Source organism: Stegodyphus dumicola, chromosome 1 (genome assembly GCF_044657685.1).
Source record: "Stegodyphus dumicola isolate Sdum_Otavi_A_Nest chromosome 1, ASM4465768v1".
Taxonomy (NCBI): domain Eukaryota; kingdom Metazoa; phylum Arthropoda; class Arachnida; order Araneae; family Eresidae; genus Stegodyphus; species Stegodyphus dumicola.
Window position 1 is genome coordinate 264690321 of NC_140768.1, and position 20497 is coordinate 264710817.

Below are 20497 nucleotides of genomic sequence, written 5' to 3' on the forward strand. Positions count from 1 at the left end.
TATCACCATTTTTGTGATTTTTCCTTTATTTTTGGAAGCCAAAGTATTTATCACACATGTCTCCAAAGATCCTTTCATTTAAATTTCTAGTTTGTTTAATCAAACATGACAAACTATACTATTGCTATCTATCCAAAGTTCAGGATGTCCTTATAAAGGACTTTGTAGGAGAAACTGCAAAGGAAAATTCAAGTAAGCTATAGGAAGAATCATCAAATTCTCCATGCAACAGCACACTACCAATATGCACAAAGGTTTCTTGACTACATCATCGCAAGTATATTAATTTAGTACAAGTTTATATCAAAGGAAAATTTTCATTAAATAAAATACTCTATCTGTACTAAAAGAAAATTAAATTCCTTTACACAATTATATATTATGCAATACTTCTCTTATAGAAAAATATTTATTTATATGATCTTTTTCTCCAAATAAATTACATTTATATGGTGCATTAAGCAAATAAACATTTCATTAAATAAAGAACCTTTATTACATTAGCAATTGAATTTTATGTCAATTATTTTAATCAATGACGTTTGTACAGAGAACATTTTATGACATTTATGTAAATTATTCTTTTGACTGCATGAAAACATTTTTTTGACAGTACTTATGCAGCATCAATTTCTTTCAGCCTTTACTTGTTATTTTAATATTAGGAAGCCTCTTTTGGCTGATTATCTAATTTTTGTTTCTATGGTGTCGAAAGTTTCACTTGGGTCTAAAAAAATGCAAGCAAAAATTGTACATGAATTATAACCACTGTCAGTTTTATAGGATTAAGAAAATTAATTACTCAACATGAAATAAAACCTATGAACACAGAACAATATATAATTTACTAAAGGCTGTATTAAAAATTTAAAGGAACATTAACTTGGTAATATAAAACTAAAGTATCTTATTAAATGTAAGTTTTAATTTAAAAGTCATAAAATAACAACAACAACAAAAGAAAGAAAGCATCTGGCATCCCATGTATTAAAAATATAACAACAATATCCTTCTAGCATAATAATGCATTAGGTTAGTTTAGTTGCAGTAATTTATGTTGGTTATCAGTAATAAACATTATTACAACTCTCTAGAGTTGATTAATACTATTAATTAAGATTTATGAATAAATGATATAATTAGAACAAAACTGAGTAATTATTACACCCTAATAGCAACTGCTGACATTCTTTCTTTTCTCCCCCCTTTACGATTTTATAAAAAAAAAAACTATGCAAATTTAAGTATTCTTATCAATCAAATGGATTCTAGAGAAATACATTTCACATAAACAATTAACTTCTCTAATATATATGTATATATATATAAAATAAAAATTTAATCGAATAACTAAAAGGTTAAAATTTACGCATATGATAAATTATTCAAAGGCAATTGCATTACTTTCAGCTTCTATGCAGTACAATTATAAGAATATATAATCATATGAATATACACAAACTTTTCAACTCAAACTGAATTATATAATACAAAATATTTCTTTAGTAAAGGGATTTCATGAAACAACATTCTTGCATAGTTTTCCAAATAAACAACTTGTATTACAACTGTTTTATATTTTAAAAAGTACACTTGCTTCATGTTTAATGAAAGTTTACATATTGACAGTATGTTCTTTCCTAAATTCCAAAATTTGATGTTTTCCTTTACATAAAAATATCTTTATAGCAAATAAAGCGATCCTTTAATAATATATGTATATACATTACACACACATATATATATGATGATTATCTTAAAAATTTGGTATGAAAATGCTTTCAAAGCAGTACATATTGCAACAAATACATATACAACAAGCACCATGCTTGTAACAATATTCTAACAAAAGTAAAAAATCATGAGTAAGTGACAAAGGCACAGTGTAGTATTGTAACAAATTAACAAATTGTTTGTTACCATTAAAAAAAAAAAAAAAAAAAATTGTATTACAAAGAAATACTGTATTAAAACAAATATATGGCAAAGAGCATCTAAAATGTACTAAATATCTTTTATTTTTATTTTAAAATAAATGAAAAATAGCAATGTCTTTTTATAGATCTCCTTCGTACAGGTTTTCCCCACTTTTCAAAGATACAATATTCCTATGCCAATGAAACCTTTCAAAAGCTGAAATGGCAGAAAGCCAAAAAGAATTTCTAATTAATTTATATCAGAAAACGCTTTAATATTTCCAGGTCCAAAACCTAACTTGCCCTAAATTACACAAACTAACAAATTAAAATAGACCACTTAAAAAAAAATCAAAATCTACATTAATGTATACTAAAGTAATTATATGATAAACACATATTTTTTAATTAAATAGAAAAAGTATTTCCTCAGTCTAGAGTCACTTTCCACAAAAGGAATGAGAAAACGTTTGATTACTGTATTCTAGGGTGTGGTCTGACATTACTCTAGCAGCACAGGAAAAAGAAAAAAAAGAAATACATAATCAAATATTGTGAAACATAATATTTTTGTAAATGCAAAATCCTCTTTGGATTTCTTTGATTTACTAGCTAATGCTATTTTTACCTTTTCCTTCCCCTTTTACAAATATTCTTTTAAAACTTCTTTCATTAAAAGAATGTAGATACTAATGCAAGTCCTTAACAGTAAAACACTGCAGAATAAATTTTCATTAAGTGAGAGAGACCTGTATTTGTACAAAATCTTAAAACAAAATTTTCATTAATGCTGTTAAGAAATTAAATAGCTGCTCATTACAGTAGAGGCATATAAAACTACAAAGATTATTTTAAATTTTTATTCAGGAATAATACAGAAAGTTAAGTATGTTTCACAGAAACTGATGTAAAAATGCCACCAAATGTTGAAAATATTTCCAGCCTGCTAATTTCTTATTTTGAAAAAAGTTTTTGTTGTAGTTTTTAACATATAACACAAACTATTAATCTTTTCATTAATAATTTTCATAATTTGTTTCTTTAAAGTAAAAAATTATTCTATACATCATAAAAAATCACACAAAACTGCCTAAGAGCAATTAAATATATTATCAGATTTAGAAATAAACACACACTGTTCTTACTAAAATATAGCAAATGAGAGAAAGAAAGAAAGAAAAAAAAAAAAAAAAAAAAAAAAAAAAAGCATCATAATGTTCTATTTCATACAAATACTCTAAAAAACTGTCTGATGTTTCCTACCGTAAGTAGTTATCACATCAGGTTTTCAAACTGTGTTAGAAATCTGGATCTGTTGGGACTAAAAATTTATACATTTGCACTCAACATGCATCTAACATTTCTAATTCTTGTCTTTTTCTTTGTTGGTCAGCTAAACGTTGGGACCTGCGAAGACCAGATGAGCCAGATACATCATTCTCTCTAACTTGTGTGTAAACATTTGAAAGCTCTTCTGAATCAGAATCAATTTCAGTTTTATTATAAGTCCACTTGAAAACTGTTCCATCCCACTAAAATTAGAAATTCAGCTACAAAAATGTTCACAATTTTATGCAAATATTCAACAGTTTTTTCATATACATAATAGCTACCAGTAAACTGACAACTGATATTTCATTATACACATTAATAATAGCTATTAAGCAGCATCTTCCAACCAGGTTTTTGAGAAATGTTGTTATGGGTTCCGCGAGAACTAACTAGCACCTCATAAAAGAGAAAACATTTTTTGCCCGATTCAGCACTGTACGTAATTAGGTTGGAGAAGTGACTGTGACAATAGTCTAGCCGCTCATATAATTGAAAAACTGCCTTGGTTGTTTGGCTATGCTCAGTTAGACTAGTCAGATATTGTCAACAGTTGCATGAATTTCTTTATTACTTGCGACCCACCAGCAGCTGAGTGGTAAAATTGCTGAACACTGGTAGCTCTGACCTGGGTTTGATTCCAGGCAAACAGGCTGGCTGCATGGGTATTTTCGTGGTTTTTTCCATATGTAAGGTGTATATGAGCAAGTTTTCCTTAGAAAGTCCTCCATGAAGGCATCCCTACCCTTAGGCTGAGCAAAGCAAGTGGTCTCTACTGTGCTTTGCTATAACCAACTAAAAAAAACCAAAAACTTTATTACTTGCATTACCAAATATATTGTGTGAAAACAAAAACGATTCAGATTTTAATATTTGTCCAGAAGAGTTTATTAAGGTTTTTTACACTTTCGCTGACCTCGCAGTCTACTAGTCTACTGTTGCACTCATTTCAGCTGAATTTTTTGTGTCCTTTTAGCTTATTATTAAGCATCGTTTTCTTTGTGCCACATATAGTTCCATAACAAAATCACAAACATTTTTTAAATCTGCATAGCAGCATATGCTTAGTGTTGATGTAGTGTTATATGTTGGCATATATTTATATTCAGAAGTCAAACAACAAAAATAAGTGCCATATTTTCAAATTTTCACAGGACTAGTTTCGATGTTTTTACCGAACCACCATCCTCAGCTGCAAAAGCATTTTTTGATGTTAACTTTTATTAAATATAATGTTCTTTGCACTTATGCCACATAAAATTCAGTTCAACAGCAAAATCACAAAATATTTAAAAACATTATATCTTTAGAGTTTCTGATACACCAGTGTTTCCCAACATAGGGGCCACGCCTCACAGGGGGCAATTTGGGAAATTCGAAAATGGACTCATCAATAGTTTAAGGGGACAAGGAACATTCAAATTTCCAAATTTTATTCAACAAGTCAAAATTTTTTGAAATTTTATTTTTTGTTCCCAGAAATAAAGAATAATGTAAGTGCATACATAAAAAAGTTTTTTAATTGTGGTGCATTTTAAATATTTCTTAAAGAATGTTCACTGCAGACATGGACATTTAAATGCTTTTAAAGGGCATTTAACTAGCTGAGCCATTACACTTTCTAGATGTTTTTTTTTGCACATGTCACACAGCAAATTCCTATTTCTTTCACTGTAGAAATGGCAACAGATATATTATTCTTCCACTGAATGCAACAGCAGCTGCTTTCAACTTTGTTTATATTTAGTGGAGTGAAGAAGTTTTTAATTGATTTAATGTTTATTTATTTCAGCCCTTAGTGAAATGAGTGCTGCAAGCAAGAAAAAAGTTCGCCAATATTCGGAGGAATATTTAAAATTTGGGTTTCATACCTGCTATATAAAATGAACAGTCACCTTTTTATCTTTTATGCCAACAATGCCTAACCAACGAATCAATGAAACAAGGTCATTTTGAGGCCCATTTGAAGACGAAACACAATTCTCATATTAATTCAGATTTTATTTATTTTCAAACTTTAAAGAAAAATTTTGAGAAAAGAATAACATTAGAGTCTATTTACTTGCTCATAATGCAGCTGTTATCATACTCTTGGAGGCTAGTTATCAAATTTCATTACTCATCCCTAAATCTGAGAAAGTCATACCACTACCTTCAAAGATATTTATAAAAAGCTAAAAAATTACTTAGATGTCAAAAATATAACATCTGGTACTGCAGATGGTGCTCCTAATGTGATGAAGAAAAAGAGTTGCTTAAAATTGATGAAAGATGAGAATCCAGAAATGCTTTTTGTGCACTGTGTTATTCACAGGGAAAAACATAGTAGCTAAAAACATTTCGCCTGTTCTAAATGAAGTACTATATTCAGTTATAAAATGAATCAATGCTATTAAAGCTAATGCCAAATGTTAACGTCTCTTCTAGTTATTTTGTGAAGAACAAAATAAAGAGTATACGAGACTTATACTTCACACTGAAGTAAGATGGCTGTCGAAAGAGAACTGCTTGAAAAGATTTATAGAACTATATGACACTCTTAGCTACTTTCTAAGTGACAAACCTTAAATGAAAATCTGTTAATGGTTGATGGTAAGGCATTTGTGAGTTATTTAGTCGATACCTTTGAAAAACTAAATATATTAAATAAACAACTTGAAGAAGCAAGTAAAACTCTTATCGATGCAAAAGCAAAGATATTTGGTTTCATTACCTTTATTGAATTATGTCAGGCATATATTTACAACAAAATTTTGAAGAGTTTCATTGGCTCTAAAAAATGTAAAGCGACTGATACCACTATATACATGTTATTGTTGATCCTCTGAAAATTTTATTGGCGGACTTAAAAGAAAGATTTTCTGATTTGAAAAAAAAAAAAAAAATCTGATGTGTACACCACGCCTTCCTTGTATGGAATATTAAATTATACGCATTTTTTCTTGCATTTCATTTAACTTATTAGATTGAATTAAACCTACTTCGCCGACAGCACATAAACCACAATAGAATAAATGCGTTCTTTAAAATTAACTTTGTTTACCATAGCAACACTCTGGCGCTAGGTTCACTTAACAGTATTATATTTCGTTCATATTATAACTCAGAATGCACAAAATTTATATTATTTAAAGAATTATCTAATCGTTGCCACATGTTCTATTCAAATACTGTAACAAAGCTAGAACGATGTATAAAAGAAATTAAGCAAACAAAACGACAGTTTTTCTCAGACGATTGAGTATTTCTCATTCAATTAATTCAGATTTCACTTCGCGACAAGGCAAAAATACATAAAAACTCAAAATATCTGTATTAAAAATTACGAAGTAAATCTTAAATACTTATTTCCTCAAAAAAATTCCAGAAAGGATTAAGCATGATTTAATTCGCAATAATAAAAGAAGGCATTATTTTTGTGCTGCGAAGCTTAGTGTCTCTAGATTGGCAACAAATCTACAATTCTGGTGTTTCAAATGTAAACAAATATGCCTGCCATGTTATTTAAAACTTAACCACACTTAAACAGCTTTTAAACTGTTGATAATTGTACAAATATTGCTTCCAGAATTACGAAAGGCATAAAAACTTTAACCGGAAGATAAAAACAACATAATTCAATCATTTCTAAAGCAAAAAATGTACAATTTAAAACATATAAGAGTAAAGAAACTGAGATCACTGAGCCGGGTAACAGAGTGGATATATTTATAAATATATTTATATACGTTTGGCGCGGCCGATTGAAACCAAAATACGAGGTGCACATCTACATGTTATAGTAGTCTTATATACAAAATTTCAACGTTCTGAGGCTACTCGTTTTTGATTCATGCGAGATGCGTACGTTCGTACGTACATACGCCACGAAAAATTCTCTTCAGAATTCATTTTAAAGCAGTTTTTTAGTTTTTTTGGAGGAAAAGAGTCTTTTATTTTGACCTTACGTATAGATATTAGGCAAAAACATCGTTAAATTGCATTCGAAAGCGGTCAAAGTGTATATTTTCGTTGAAATATGCTGCCTGAAGCTTTTCGCGATTACAATACTTCCTTTTTACTTTGTACAAGGAAGTAAAAATGATTTCCCTTCTTAGATGATGCAGCCAATGTTAGCAGATTTGGCTGATGTTTCAAATGCAGGATCAAGAAGAACTCGCAGAAATGCAAAGTGATGAGCCAATTAAAACTTTATTTAATATAAAAGCAGCGATGGCATGTCTTTGCGAGAAAACTGAAGACTTGGGACTAATGTTAACTAAACTGGAGCCTGACATATATCTCTTTGCAGCAAGCATCAGTGCAAGGATCTTACTAAATTTAAATAATAAATAATCACTAATACTTAAAATAATATAGAAAAACCTTTCATTAAAATTATTTCGTGCTTAAATTTCAGTTTTCCATTATATGTTTTGAAAGTTTACTTATTGTGTTTGCTCACAAAACTTCCCATAGGTTTCTTCCTAAAACCTATCATTCAAGCTTCTTTCGTGAACATTTCAATTTTTGAATATTAAAAATTATGTACATGTGTTAAATAATTTGAAAGAAGAAAAGGCTAGAGGGTGCTGTTGCTCACTTTGTTGTGAGAGAATAAAGTTTTATGTTGAAGGCAGCGGCCTAAGAATACGCTCTGTATATAATGAATTAAAATATTGTTAAAAATGTAAAAGATTTAAAACTTTGTGAACCACCATCACCCGATTTAAAAATGTAAACAATTTAGATAGTGCATGCAGCGAAAATATAAGACTTTGAGAAGATTTTGTGTGTTCGATCTGAGTGGTTGGATTTAAGAATGGAAAGTTCATATTCAAGGAACAATGGAATTCCAAATAAAGGTAGGGAAATCTTAAATTAATTATTTAGTGATTATTTGTAGTAAATTAGTAAGTATCTATTATTGCTGTGTGGGTGTATTTAAATAAATAAATAAATAAATAAATAAATAAAAAAGGAAGCTAAGTTAGACAAATTGAAACGTAAATATTCCACATTGAGATCGTCTGTTACAAGGTTAATTAAAGTGATTGAAGATAAATTAAAAATTGAAGGGGAGGAAAATTTGATTAAAGAATTACGGGAATTGTTTGAATTATTAACCAAAAAGAAAAATAATTTGAGAACGCTTGATGATGAAATACAAGAGTTAATCGATGTTAACTTAATTGAAGAAGATTATAGTTTAAACAAAGAATACAATGACAAATGTACGAGGGGAGTCAAATGAAAACCATAATTATTTTTTTAAATATTATTTATTGGTCATACAGGGCACAGAAGTAAATCACTTTTCAACATAGTCCCCTCCTTGTTCAATGCAAGTCCGCCAGCGCTTCAGAAGAGCCTGAATACCTGCAGAAAAAAAGTCTTTTGGGCGACGGCGCAACCACTCGTGCACCGCAATGCGTACCTCATCGGAGTGGAACTTCCTGCCACACATTGCTTCTTTGAGCGGACCAAACAGATGGAAATCGCTCACTGCGAGGTCTGGCAAGTAAGGGGGATGTGGGAGGTATTAAAATTTCAGGTCTGTGATGGTCGCAAACGTTGCAAGTGCCATATGGGGCCGTGCATTGTCGTGTTGCAGCAGCACACTGGCTGACAGCAATCTACGTCATTTCGTTTTGATGGCAGGCCAAAGATGATTTTTTAGGAGGTCTGAGTACGTAGCACTCGTCACAGAGGTTCCTCGTGGCATGTAGTGTTCCAAGATGATGCCCTTTTCGTCCCAAAAGAGGGTCAGCATAACCTTCCCTGCAGATGTCTGTGTCCGAAACTTTATGGGTTTCGGTGATAAGGAGTGGCGCCACTCCTTGCTCGCTCGCTTTGTTTCAGGCTGATGGTAATGCATCCATGTTTCGTAACCAGTGACGATTCGTGACAGGAAGGCATTACCATCACATTCAGCATACCACAAAAGGTCTTCGCACACATCAACACGTCATTGTTTCAGTTCAGGCGTCAGTTGTCGGGGCACCCATCTTGCAGACACCTTATGAAACTGGAGAACATCATGCACAATATGATGTGCCGATCCATGACTCATGTGTACACATGCTGCAATTTCGTCTATTGTCACACAGTGGTTTTCCAAAATGATGGCTTCAACGGCTGAAATGGTCTCTGGAGTCACTACGCGCCGAGCCTGGCCGGGACGTGGAGCATCGGCCACAGACTTAACACCATTTGCAAATTTCCGGCACCATTCATAGATTTGTGGCTGTGACAAACACGCATCTCCATACTGAACCTTCATTCGCCTAAAAATGTCAATTGGTTTCACACCTTCACTTCGCAAAAACCGTATCACAGAACACTGCTCCTCGCTGGTGCATGTGGCTAGTGGGGCTGCCATTTTGGAACTGTTGTTGCGCCGGTGTTTGTGCATCTGCCGGCTGCTGCCACCTAGGAGACATCCGGCATACTATCGTAAACAGGCATGCCAATTTACAGCTCACTGGCACCATATGCGGATTTTTATTTTTACTTTTATGGTTTTCAGTTGACTCCCCTGTGTATAATTGCTTGTAGTCAAATTAAGCAGTTTCTAGATGCGGAATTTCCAAAGATCTGATTTAAACCAGTTTAGTGGTAATGGAATTTTGCAAGTAAGTTCCAGTTCTAGTGGAAGTACAAACACTGAAATGACAAAAATTAATGATTGATAAATTTTGGACAGACCCCCAAACAATGGAATGAATTTTGGAATAGTTTCGAAAATTTGATTGATAAAAACAAAATGCTCTCAAAAATACAAAAATTTGCTTACTTAAAAACATTCTTAACAGGACAAGCTTTGAATGTTGTTTCAGGCTTTGAATTAACAAAAAGTAATTATAATAAATGTGTAGCATCACTGAAAGACAGATACGGTCAAAAAGACCTGATCATTAATTCATTCATGAATAAAATTCTTAATTTAGAAGCCGTTAAAATTTATGTAAATTGTATGACGAATTAGAAGTGTCAATTCATAATTTGGAAGCTTTAGAGGTAACTTCTGGCTCATATGGACATTTACTAATTCCAATATTATTAAAATTAATTCTGGACGATTTAGTTTTGGAATTTAATCGGCAAAGAGGATTGAAAGATAAAGTTGAAGTTTCGGAATTAACACAATTTATTAAAATGGAAATAGAATGCAGGGAAGTTTCAAAACTAGTATTAAATGAAAGGAAAAATTCTGTGCCTCCGTGAGTCGATCAATCAAAATAAGAAACTAGAAAATATATAAAAAATTCACCCATGGCTACATTGCATACTGCAGTTAACCGAAAATGCATCTTCTGTGATAATTTGCACTAGTCATTTAAATGAATTCAATGTTTCTCATAAATTAAAGAAAATAAGATCTGAAAACCGCTGCTATTCCTGTTTTATAAAATTTCACGCATCAAAAAAGTGTAGAAATAAAACTAAATGCCATAAATGTGGCGGAAACATAAACTAAATATCATAATGAATCGATTTGTTCTAATAAATCCCCTGTAATCAAAAGGTCAGAACAAGGTTATTCCGAAAATGAAAATGAATCTCTGACTTTGAATTCTGAGGAAAGAAATAAAGTTCAAAACTTAAAATTGATTGCTTCTGTTCCTCAATGTGATAATGACTGTAATGCCAGGGAAATATTATTACAAACTTGTACAGTTTATGCTTGTTCTAAATATAAATCAAAATTAACTATGTTAATTCTTGATCAAGGCAGTCACAGATCCTTTATAACGAAAAAAACTGGCCGACTATTTAAAACCGTTATTAAAGACTCTCCGTTTATTCATTTGGTGCGACCAAGGCAATGAATCATTCCTATCTAGTTGTTAAAATCAAAATTCAGAATTGGAAACAAAATAATAAAATAAAAATTTAATGTTTGATCTTGGATGTTATTTCCTCGGCGCCCATCAGTGTGCCTAGTAAACAAATTGCAGACTTCATGGAGCATCTGGGGTTGCAGATTGCCGATTGCTCTAGAAAAAATAACACAGATGTTGAGATATTAACTGGTGGGGATGAATTCTGGAATGTAGTTTATTCAGAAAGAATTGAAATATCTGAAGGGTTGTATGCAGTCAGTTCTGTGTTTGGTTGGGTTGCAGCAGGAATCAAGAAAAATAAAACGAATAAATATTGTTCTGAAACTTTAGCGGTAATGACAAACACTATTGTGTTGAAAGATGTAAGAGGTTTTGGGGAATTAGAACATATGGAAATTAATGGTTCTGATGATTATTCCGATATTGACTGTGAAATAATAGACCAGTTTGAAAGAAATTCGCAGTTTAAAAATGGTAGATACGAGGCAAATTTAATCTGGAAATACAGTCCGAATAGTCTGGGAAATGATTTTAAGGTAGCTAAGAAACGATTCGCAAACCTTCACAATAAACTAAGTAAAACTCCGGAGATTTTTCAGTGATATAAAACTATAATTGAGAACCAAATATTAGAAGGAATTGTGGAGCAATGTCCGAATAAGATGTTTTATGCCGCACCGAGCAGTGATACGATCTAGTAGAACCACTAAGGTAAGAATTGTGTACGATGATAGCTCGAGGACAGAGGACATGAATTCGTTAAATGACTGCCTTGAATCGGGACCTAATCCAAATATACTAGACGTTATGTTAAATTTTCGTAAGATAGCGTTTTGTGGAGATGTTTCAGAGGCCTTTTTGATGATAGGAATTGCTAAAGGTGATAGACAATTTCTAAAATTTATTAGGTTTAATGAAAATAATAACTCCTTTAAGATTATGCAAATGTGTCGCATAGTTTTCGGTTTGACTATATCTCCTTTCATTTTGGTCGCCACTATAAAATATCACATTCGGAAATATAAAGATAAAATGCCGGACAAACGTTGAATTCTTCTGTCTATGTCAACGACCTATATTTTGGAGCAGGAACTGTTGAAGATGCATATTGGTTATCTGTAGGTGAGGTTAACATATTTAAGGATGCTGGGATGAATTTCAGAAAATTAAGAACTAATTTTAAAGCATTAAATGATTTATGGATCTTAAATGGGATTAAGGAATCAGATAACAAATTAACTAGTGAATCAAATTTTTTAGGCATGATTTGGAATTCCTATGAGGACAATATAAAATTTAAAAAATTTAATTGACTTTTCTATTGAAAACGATTTTGCTACAAAAAAGAAACTTTTGCAAAGTATCGCCCAAATATATGATCCATTTGGATTTATTGCACCCTTTGTTATTCAGGCAAAAATTATTATGCAAGAAATCTGGTGTTCTGGTGCTGACTGGGATAAGGTCCTTCCTGCGGAGATTAAAGTCAAATTCAACATTTGGCGGGATGAACTTAGTGATTTAACTGAAATATCAATACAGCGAAATTTCTTTGATGACGATCCAATGAATATAAGCCTTCACCTATTTTTGGACACTAGTCTTAAAACATATGGGGCCATCGCATATTTCAGATACTGTGTGAGTGATTCAGAAATTAAAACTTCCTTTATCATGTGGAAATGCAGGGTTGCAGCTTTAAAATCAATTACACTTCCTTGTTTAGAGTTAATGGGAGCACTCATGGCTGCTGAAATATACAAATATTTCAAAAAATGATTTGGCGATTTAATTGAGGATGTTTACTTTTGGAGCGATTCCGAAATCACCATTACTTGGATTAAAGGTTCGCCAAATAATTGGAAACCATTTATCACCAATCGTGTTATCGAAATACACGGTATATGCAACAAAAAATTCTGGAACCACTGCAAAGGGAAACAAAATCCTCCAGATTTACAGACTCGAGGAATTAGTGCTCAGTCACTAGTTAAGAATGATCTGTGGTGGCATGGGCCACACTGGTTATGTTTTCCCACTGAAAACTTTCCGAAACAAAGGAAATTACAACCAAATTCAGAATCGTTAGAGTTAAGAAAGAGTATTATTTTGACTGCACCTGTAACTGACAATGAATCCCCGATTCTGGATATAGCAAAATTCAGTTCTTTACAAAAATTACTGCCTATGTATTAAGATTTATTGGGAAGCTTCTGGAAAGGTCTACAGAGAATGGACCTTTAAGTGCTTTTGAGATAGAAGCAGCTGATCATTATTGGGTAGAGAATCGTATCAAGTGGAAATAATTAAGTTATCAAATAAAAAATTAATTCTCGTTTCTTCCATCTACTCCATTAATCCAAGGCTTGATGAGGAGGGAATTCTTCGGTTGAAAGGTCGTATTCAATTTGCAGACTTTCAGGAGAATTTAAAACACCCTATTCTATTACCCTCTAAATGCAAGTTCACCGGGTTGATCATCATGGACTCACATAAAAAGGTATTCCATACTGGAGTTAATTTGACACTAACTCAGATCAGAGCCAAATATTGGATCATTAAGGGAAGGCAGCGTGTTAAGACTATCATCAGCAAATGTGTGATATGCAGATGATATAGTGATCGTCCTGGGGTATAGGATATCGCCCCACTTCGTCCAGACAGAATCCAAGAGTCGCCTCCATTTGCTATGACCGGGTTGGACTTCGCTGGTCCATTTTTTACAAAAGACAGGCAAGGTAAAGTTTACACGCTGTTCTTAACATGTGCAGTCACTTGTGCCTTACATATAGAAATAGTAACTGATCTCAGCACTGAAAGTTTTTTTTACCATGCTTTCCGAGGATTTTTAGCTCACCAAGGACTATGTACCACCGTGTACTCCGATAATACCAAGACTTTTAGACTTTGAAAAGAACTCACAAAGAACTAAAACATATTTTCGAAACTTTGAGTGACTTATCTGTGAAAGAATTATTTTCTGCTAGAGGCATAAATTGGAAATTTATTATTGAGAGGGGTCCATAGTGGGGAGGGTTTTGGGAGTGTATGGTACGAGCCATAAAAACCAGTTTACGGAAAATTATTGGTCGATCATCCCTTACTGTTAATGAGCTTGAAACAGTGCTCATTGAAATAGAGGCAATGATTAATTGTAGACCAATTACCTACGTGTTTACTGATCCCAGTGAATTTCTCCACTAACACCCTCTCATTTTCTGGTTGGTAGACGATTACTATTTCTGCCTGCTAATAAAATAACATCAAATAATTTGATTGAATCAAGAAATTCAATTATTAAATGATATAAATACCATCAAGATATTTTAAATCATTTTTGGAAGTGTTGGAAAACAGAGTATCTTTTTAATCTGAGATCTGCCAATATTTGTCCTTCACACTCTAATGCATCTCAGTTTAAAAAATCAAAGATATTGTCTTGATTCATGATGATAAACATCCCAGAAATCTCTGGACAATAGGTAAAATTTTGGAATTAATGCCAGGCATTTACCATTTACCAGATGGTAAAATAAGATCTTGCATAATTAAAACACCTACTGGTACCTTAAAAAAAGGGATATACAATTGTTATATAATATGGAACTTAACTAATGTTTGTGTTTTGTATTTTAAGGTTTGATTCTCCTGACTTTGCCGATAGGTATCACTTAATGTTTTGTAAAATTTATGTGCTTATAATTATGTATGCATGTTTATTATATTTAACCATTTATCTAGGATTGATTATCGAAATATTAATTGAATATTCTAGAATATATTATCGAAAGATGAATTCTCCACCGAATTCAGGTGGAGAGTGTTAAATAATTTGAAAGAAGAAAACGCTAGAGGATGCTGTTGCTCGCTTTGTTGTGAGAGAATAAAATTTTATGAAGGCAGCGGCCTAAGAATAAGCTCAGTATATAGTGAATTAAAATATTGTTAAAAACGTAAAAGTGTTAAAACTTGTGAACCATCATCACCTGATTTAGAAATGTAAACAATTTAAAACATGCTAAGGGAAGCATAAGCATTTTAGAGAGGATTAGGTGGGGCAAAGCACAAAAAAGGTTGGGAAACACTGTGATAGACAGTCTCTCGCACATTGGAGATAAAAATGTTTTATTCCGAACAATGTTACCATTGCTTGCTTTTAAATCATTGTGTTTGTTAGTCAAAATACAATAATGTTTTAATGAAAGCTTTAAGATTCTTCATTAGCTCAGAAGGGCTATTTTCATTTTGGCAACTTGAATTGAAAATTTTAAATGTCTGATTCACTTTTCAAATTGTTGCCACCAAATATTATCATCTTGCGTTATATTTAAAGAAATTAAATAATGAAGAATCTGCATAAATGTGTGCATGTTTCTCGCACTGTGACAAAACAATGATACCTAGAGCCATCAAATTTTGAATAACGCAATCCTCCACCAAATATGGGCATCTAGGAGCCATAAATTGGAATTTTGAATTTGTTTTATTATTGACTTCATATTTTGTAACACATCAACGAATTTTTTATAAACAAACTCATTTCAAAGCGAGCAATGGCAAAACTGTATGGGGGGGGAAATTATCTCCATAGCGCGGGAATTGTAAAGGCATGCTCATTTAAAAGTTACTTTGCGATGTTGCTGTTAAACTGAATTTTATGGCTTAAGTGTGAAGAACATGATATTTAATAAATAAAGGTAACACACAAAAAGTTAAAAAAAAGGGCCCTTGGGTGTAATGTAAAATCTGAGAAAGCTTTCAGATTGTTTAAGCCCAAAGGGCTTTAGCCCAGAAGGGCTATTAATGATATGAGTTGATATGAGTATTAACATCACATATATACTACTACTTGTCATTTTGAAATAATTAAAGGACTATTTAAAATAGTTCCCGTGAAAGGAAAACCTGGTACACAGGATATTTTTCCTAAGATAAAAATTGTAATAGATAAATATGAATTCAGTTAAAATGGCTGAACTTGTAAGTGATGGTATAGCTGCTATGGCTGGTAAGAATTGGAGAGTGGTAAAATCAAGAAAAACAGTGAAGGAAAATTTCACTATAATTTTTGTGCCATGCATTGTATTTTTCAACCAAAAAACATTCTATGGTAAAAGTCTCGTGAAACCATAACTAAACTGTAACTTCTCCAAGGATGAGTTCTGTATCATCGAAATTGTGTTGCACTACTTAAAGAAACTGAAAGTGAGTACGAAGAAATGATTTCTCATAATCAGATAGGAGGTTAAGTCGAGGAGCTGTACTAAAATGGATTTCTAATTTAATAAATGAAATGAGAATTTTCAAAATTGTCCCTCCCCCAAAAGGAAACACTGATGAGCTAGCTACATATGCATGGATAACAGGTTTCTCATTTATTGTTTACTTAACCACTTATTTAAATATTCTCAAAATTAAGAGTTGCAAGTAAAAAATACACTTTTGACTCACATGTAGGATTGTATTAAGGTTTTTAAAATTAAATTGCAATCATGAGAAACAATGTGGAATAAAAATTATTGCATTCATACATCTTAAATCTTGCATTATTATTTTAAATGAAAAATCTCAAGACTATCCAAGAAAATAACTCTATAGTAAGTTTCAAGAAAAATTTAAAGATTTTAATAACTTCCAGTTAGAAAATATTTTCTAACCAATCCCAGTTAGAAAATATTTTTTTTAACTTGTTGTTATTATTTAAGTATGCTTTGATAAATATTTATTCTGTAAAGTTGAAAATTTAGTTAGAATATTTTATTTTGTTTAAAAAATAGCCATATTTTAGAAGAAAAGTTTCGGCCTGTCAGCTGCTTTCAGGTCGCATTCAGCCCTCACAATTTGAGTTAGAGACCACTTTCTTTCTTTACACCGACGCACGGCATTCGATCCACTGGGGCAGTTAGCATATCGGCCAGATAGCCCCGCTGATAAAATTAACTTGGTCCACATAACACACTTTGGTACATATTGTGTTCAAGACGAGTGCTGGGGTGATGCAAACAAATGCTGGACAAGACGATAGTGCAGTGATGGAAGAAGGGTGCATTGCAGGAGAGGAGAACAATTTCAGTTACATATTTACAGAGTTATGGATAGGTGGTTACAATAGGCATCCACTACGTGAACAATAAATGAGTACAGTGCAATATATGAACAATTAACAGAGTGACTGATAAAACAGTAAATATAATATCTAAAATAACACAAAATACTAAATAGCAATACTAAAAATACTAAAAGGTAAAATAAAATAAAGAAAAACAGTGAAAATAATAATAAAATAAGGCAAAATACATAATTCAGGGTTTACAGTTCAAGGAGATAAGGATTTAAAAAAAAAAAAAAAAGAAAGAAAGAAAAAGAAAAAAGAAAAGCTAACTTAAGATAAAATAAATTCACTTCAAGTACAGAGCATACGGGGGCTGTGCTGGTGATGAGGATGGCAGCTGAGAATTACTCCATCCTGTCTGAGATTTTGTGTGCAATATTTATGCAATCACATATGCGTTTCAATGCATAGCAATTTTTCGAAGTAGCTTCTGCCCATGCATGTATGTGGTCTGCCACTGACTGTCTCGGCAGTCTCTCCGCAAACAAGATATCACTCAGTGGTAAAGATCTCCTGCCATTCCGCATGAGCAATGGTCGTTTTCACGGTTAGAAACCACTGATTTAAAGCCATCTCTAACTGGACATACAGTCTTAAAATCTTTTAAAAACCATATAAATTCTGATGCAGCTCCAGCCCTAGGTTGCTGACACATATATGTGGAACAAATGATACTGAAATATTTATCACATTTACAAAACACCACACGGCAATGCTTTCCATTTAACTGTTAGAGAATACTTTTCAGAGAATATGAAAAATGAATACATATTTTAAATTCCAACATGCAAGTTGAGAAAAATTTAAACAAACTTACCGAACTGCTCATAATTTCATTTCGATAAGGATGCCAAGATACATCACGTACACAACCCGAATGACCACTTAAAATTGATTTTATCTTGCCAGTTAATACGTCATAAACTATAGGATACAAAAACAAAGTTCACTCATTTTAAATTTACAAAATGAAAAAATGCACATTAGAATACATGAAAATAAAAATGTTAATAAAACATTATTTCTAACACAATACCACTTTAATTGAACCACACTTTTCTCACTACCCTCAGACAAGAAACGTGTTTTAACTTTTAATAGAATTACTATACAAAAACGAGGAAGCTAAGAAGAAACTAATATTTTACTGCTGTAACTCGAAAAAGTTCAAATTACTAGCATTACGGGCCGATTGACGAAATTCAAATTGCAATTTTCCTGTCTCGAAAGTGCAACTTAAGATATATATTAGATTTATATCTAACATTATTCTAACATTCAATTTTCACACACAATGAGACTTTTCCTGAAATAACATATCAATTTTTTCCATATTTCGATTCTACAACTCAAATTATGCTTAGATATTAAATTTTGTAAAATTTCATGCGAAATTTACGAAGAAATAAAAAAAATTACATTGGCCTATTTTTTTCAGTTTACGCCAAGAATGCCACTTGGCGGAATTTTTAATTTATAGCAATTTGCTTACTTTCCTTTTTTTTTCCTTGATGCATAACAGGAAAAAGGTCCATCATTCATTCTTTCAATTAATTTTAACAAAACCACATTTTTGTTGTTATCGCTTATATAAGGTGACCAGACGTCACGATTTAGGCAGGACAGTCCGGATTTCAGGCTTCATGTCCCGAGGTTCCTCACTTGTCTCGGCAGGATGCCTGTTTGTCCCGCTTTTCTGCAAAAGAGACTCTTAACGTCAATTAACTTGAATTGGGCGGCATGGCACATTGGTGACACCTCGCTGATGCTTGCTTTCCATAAAGCTATGATGTCATCACTCAAAAACGCGGGCGGCGACTGCTTTGGTGGCTAAGGCAAAGAAACAGATGCACATGCGCCAAATATATGTCGCCAAAGCTCCAAGCCGGCGTCAAAGTTCGAAGGCCAAGTTTATCAAGAATCCATAAAATGAATATTGTTTTAAATTTCTTTAAACTTTAAAGGAAAAGAACTTTTTGGATATGGGAAAACTAAATGGTTATCGCTGATGTCTGAAGTAGAGAGTTTTAAAATTGTTTCCTGCACTGAAATCCTATTTCTTGTCGGAAGGGAAGTGCCCCATCCTAATGTGCAACTTTTTTTAGAATGCCTGCGCTTTGAATTGTGACTCTGTTTTGTACATAATATTGCTGCGGTGTTTCAAGCCGCAATTCTGCACATAGAAACACAGACTGTAACAACATTGGAAGTATCTTCTGAACTGGATAATTTTTTTGTCAAATGAAGTACGTATGCTGATTACCCAAGAAGGATTAGGAAGAAGAAGGATTGGAGAGAAAAAATGACATTACAAGAACCATTGTAAATTTTTATGACAACTGCGCTGGATATCTGAAAGAGAGGGTTGAGCAGTTCGAAGATCTAAATGCATTTAGTTGGGCTGCGTTAAAGGAGCCATCGTTGTGTGAAAACGTACAAGAGAGCGTGCATCCTTTTGGGTGGAAAATTCCAAAGGTTGACATTGATGATAACGAGTTATTTGATGAAGTAAGCTACATTAGGCGAATTACTTCACCACAAAAGATTTCAGATTGGAATTGTCAGAAAATTAGTCTCGACTGTCGATAGGATGAAATTTTTCGTGTGCTATTTGTACAAATCCAGAAAATTGTGGAGTTTTTGTTGTGTCTTCCAGGGACATACACCGCCAGTGAAAGAGTTTTCTCGTCTATGAATATCATATGGACAATTGAAAAGACACAGTTAAAACTGGAAACACTACAAGCAATGCTAATGGTTAGGTTATTCAATTACAGCAAAGACTCGAGGGCTATCTGCCTAAAGGGAGGGATGCCTTCATGGAGAACTTTCTAATAGAAACTGGCTCGTATACATGTTACATATGGGGAAAACCACGATAATACCCATGCAGCTAGCCTGTTTGTGGGATTCGAACCTCAGACCGAACTACAAGTGTTCAGCGACTTTACCGCTCGGCTGCTGGTGGGTCCCAATGCTAATGGTGAAGTGCAATTTTGAGTGTGACAGTTCCTGTGATGAAGGTCTATGAAAGACTTCTACAAGAGCCAAAACTTCTTAGAAGCATTCATTCATGAATGAAATACGTCTACAGAGCACCTATACAGGATGATCCTTCTAGGTCAGCGGCTGATCAGGAAGGCTCATCGTCCGCGTCGAATTAATACAATTTGCTGCGTCATGTGCAGGATGGGCACATTCAAGCAGTAAGGTAAGTAGGAAGTTACAAATTTTTATTTTCTGACTGCTTTTTTTTTATTCTTTGTTCGCTGTTACTCTTACTGAAAGCACATCTGAGTTGTCTCAGTCCAAAT

At 32.8% G+C, this 20497-nt stretch overlaps 1 protein-coding gene across 2 annotated transcripts in view; it reads right to left on the bottom strand.

The window, feature by feature from the left end:
• Window positions 1–390: 390 nt before the first annotated feature.
• Window positions 391–20497, bottom strand: part of LOC118186174 (DDB1- and CUL4-associated factor 11) — a 137344-nt gene continuing 117237 nt past the window's right edge. For both annotated transcript variants that reach the window (XM_035356233.2, XM_035356235.2), the window contains 2 exons: window positions 18001–18107; window positions 391–3448 (listed from right to left, as the gene is read on the bottom strand). In XM_035356233.2, coding sequence (XP_035212124.1) covers window positions 3260–3448; window positions 18001–18107 — 296 coding nt within the window. In that variant the 3' untranslated portion in view covers window positions 391–3259. The remainder of the gene's footprint in view (window positions 3449–18000; window positions 18108–20497) is intronic.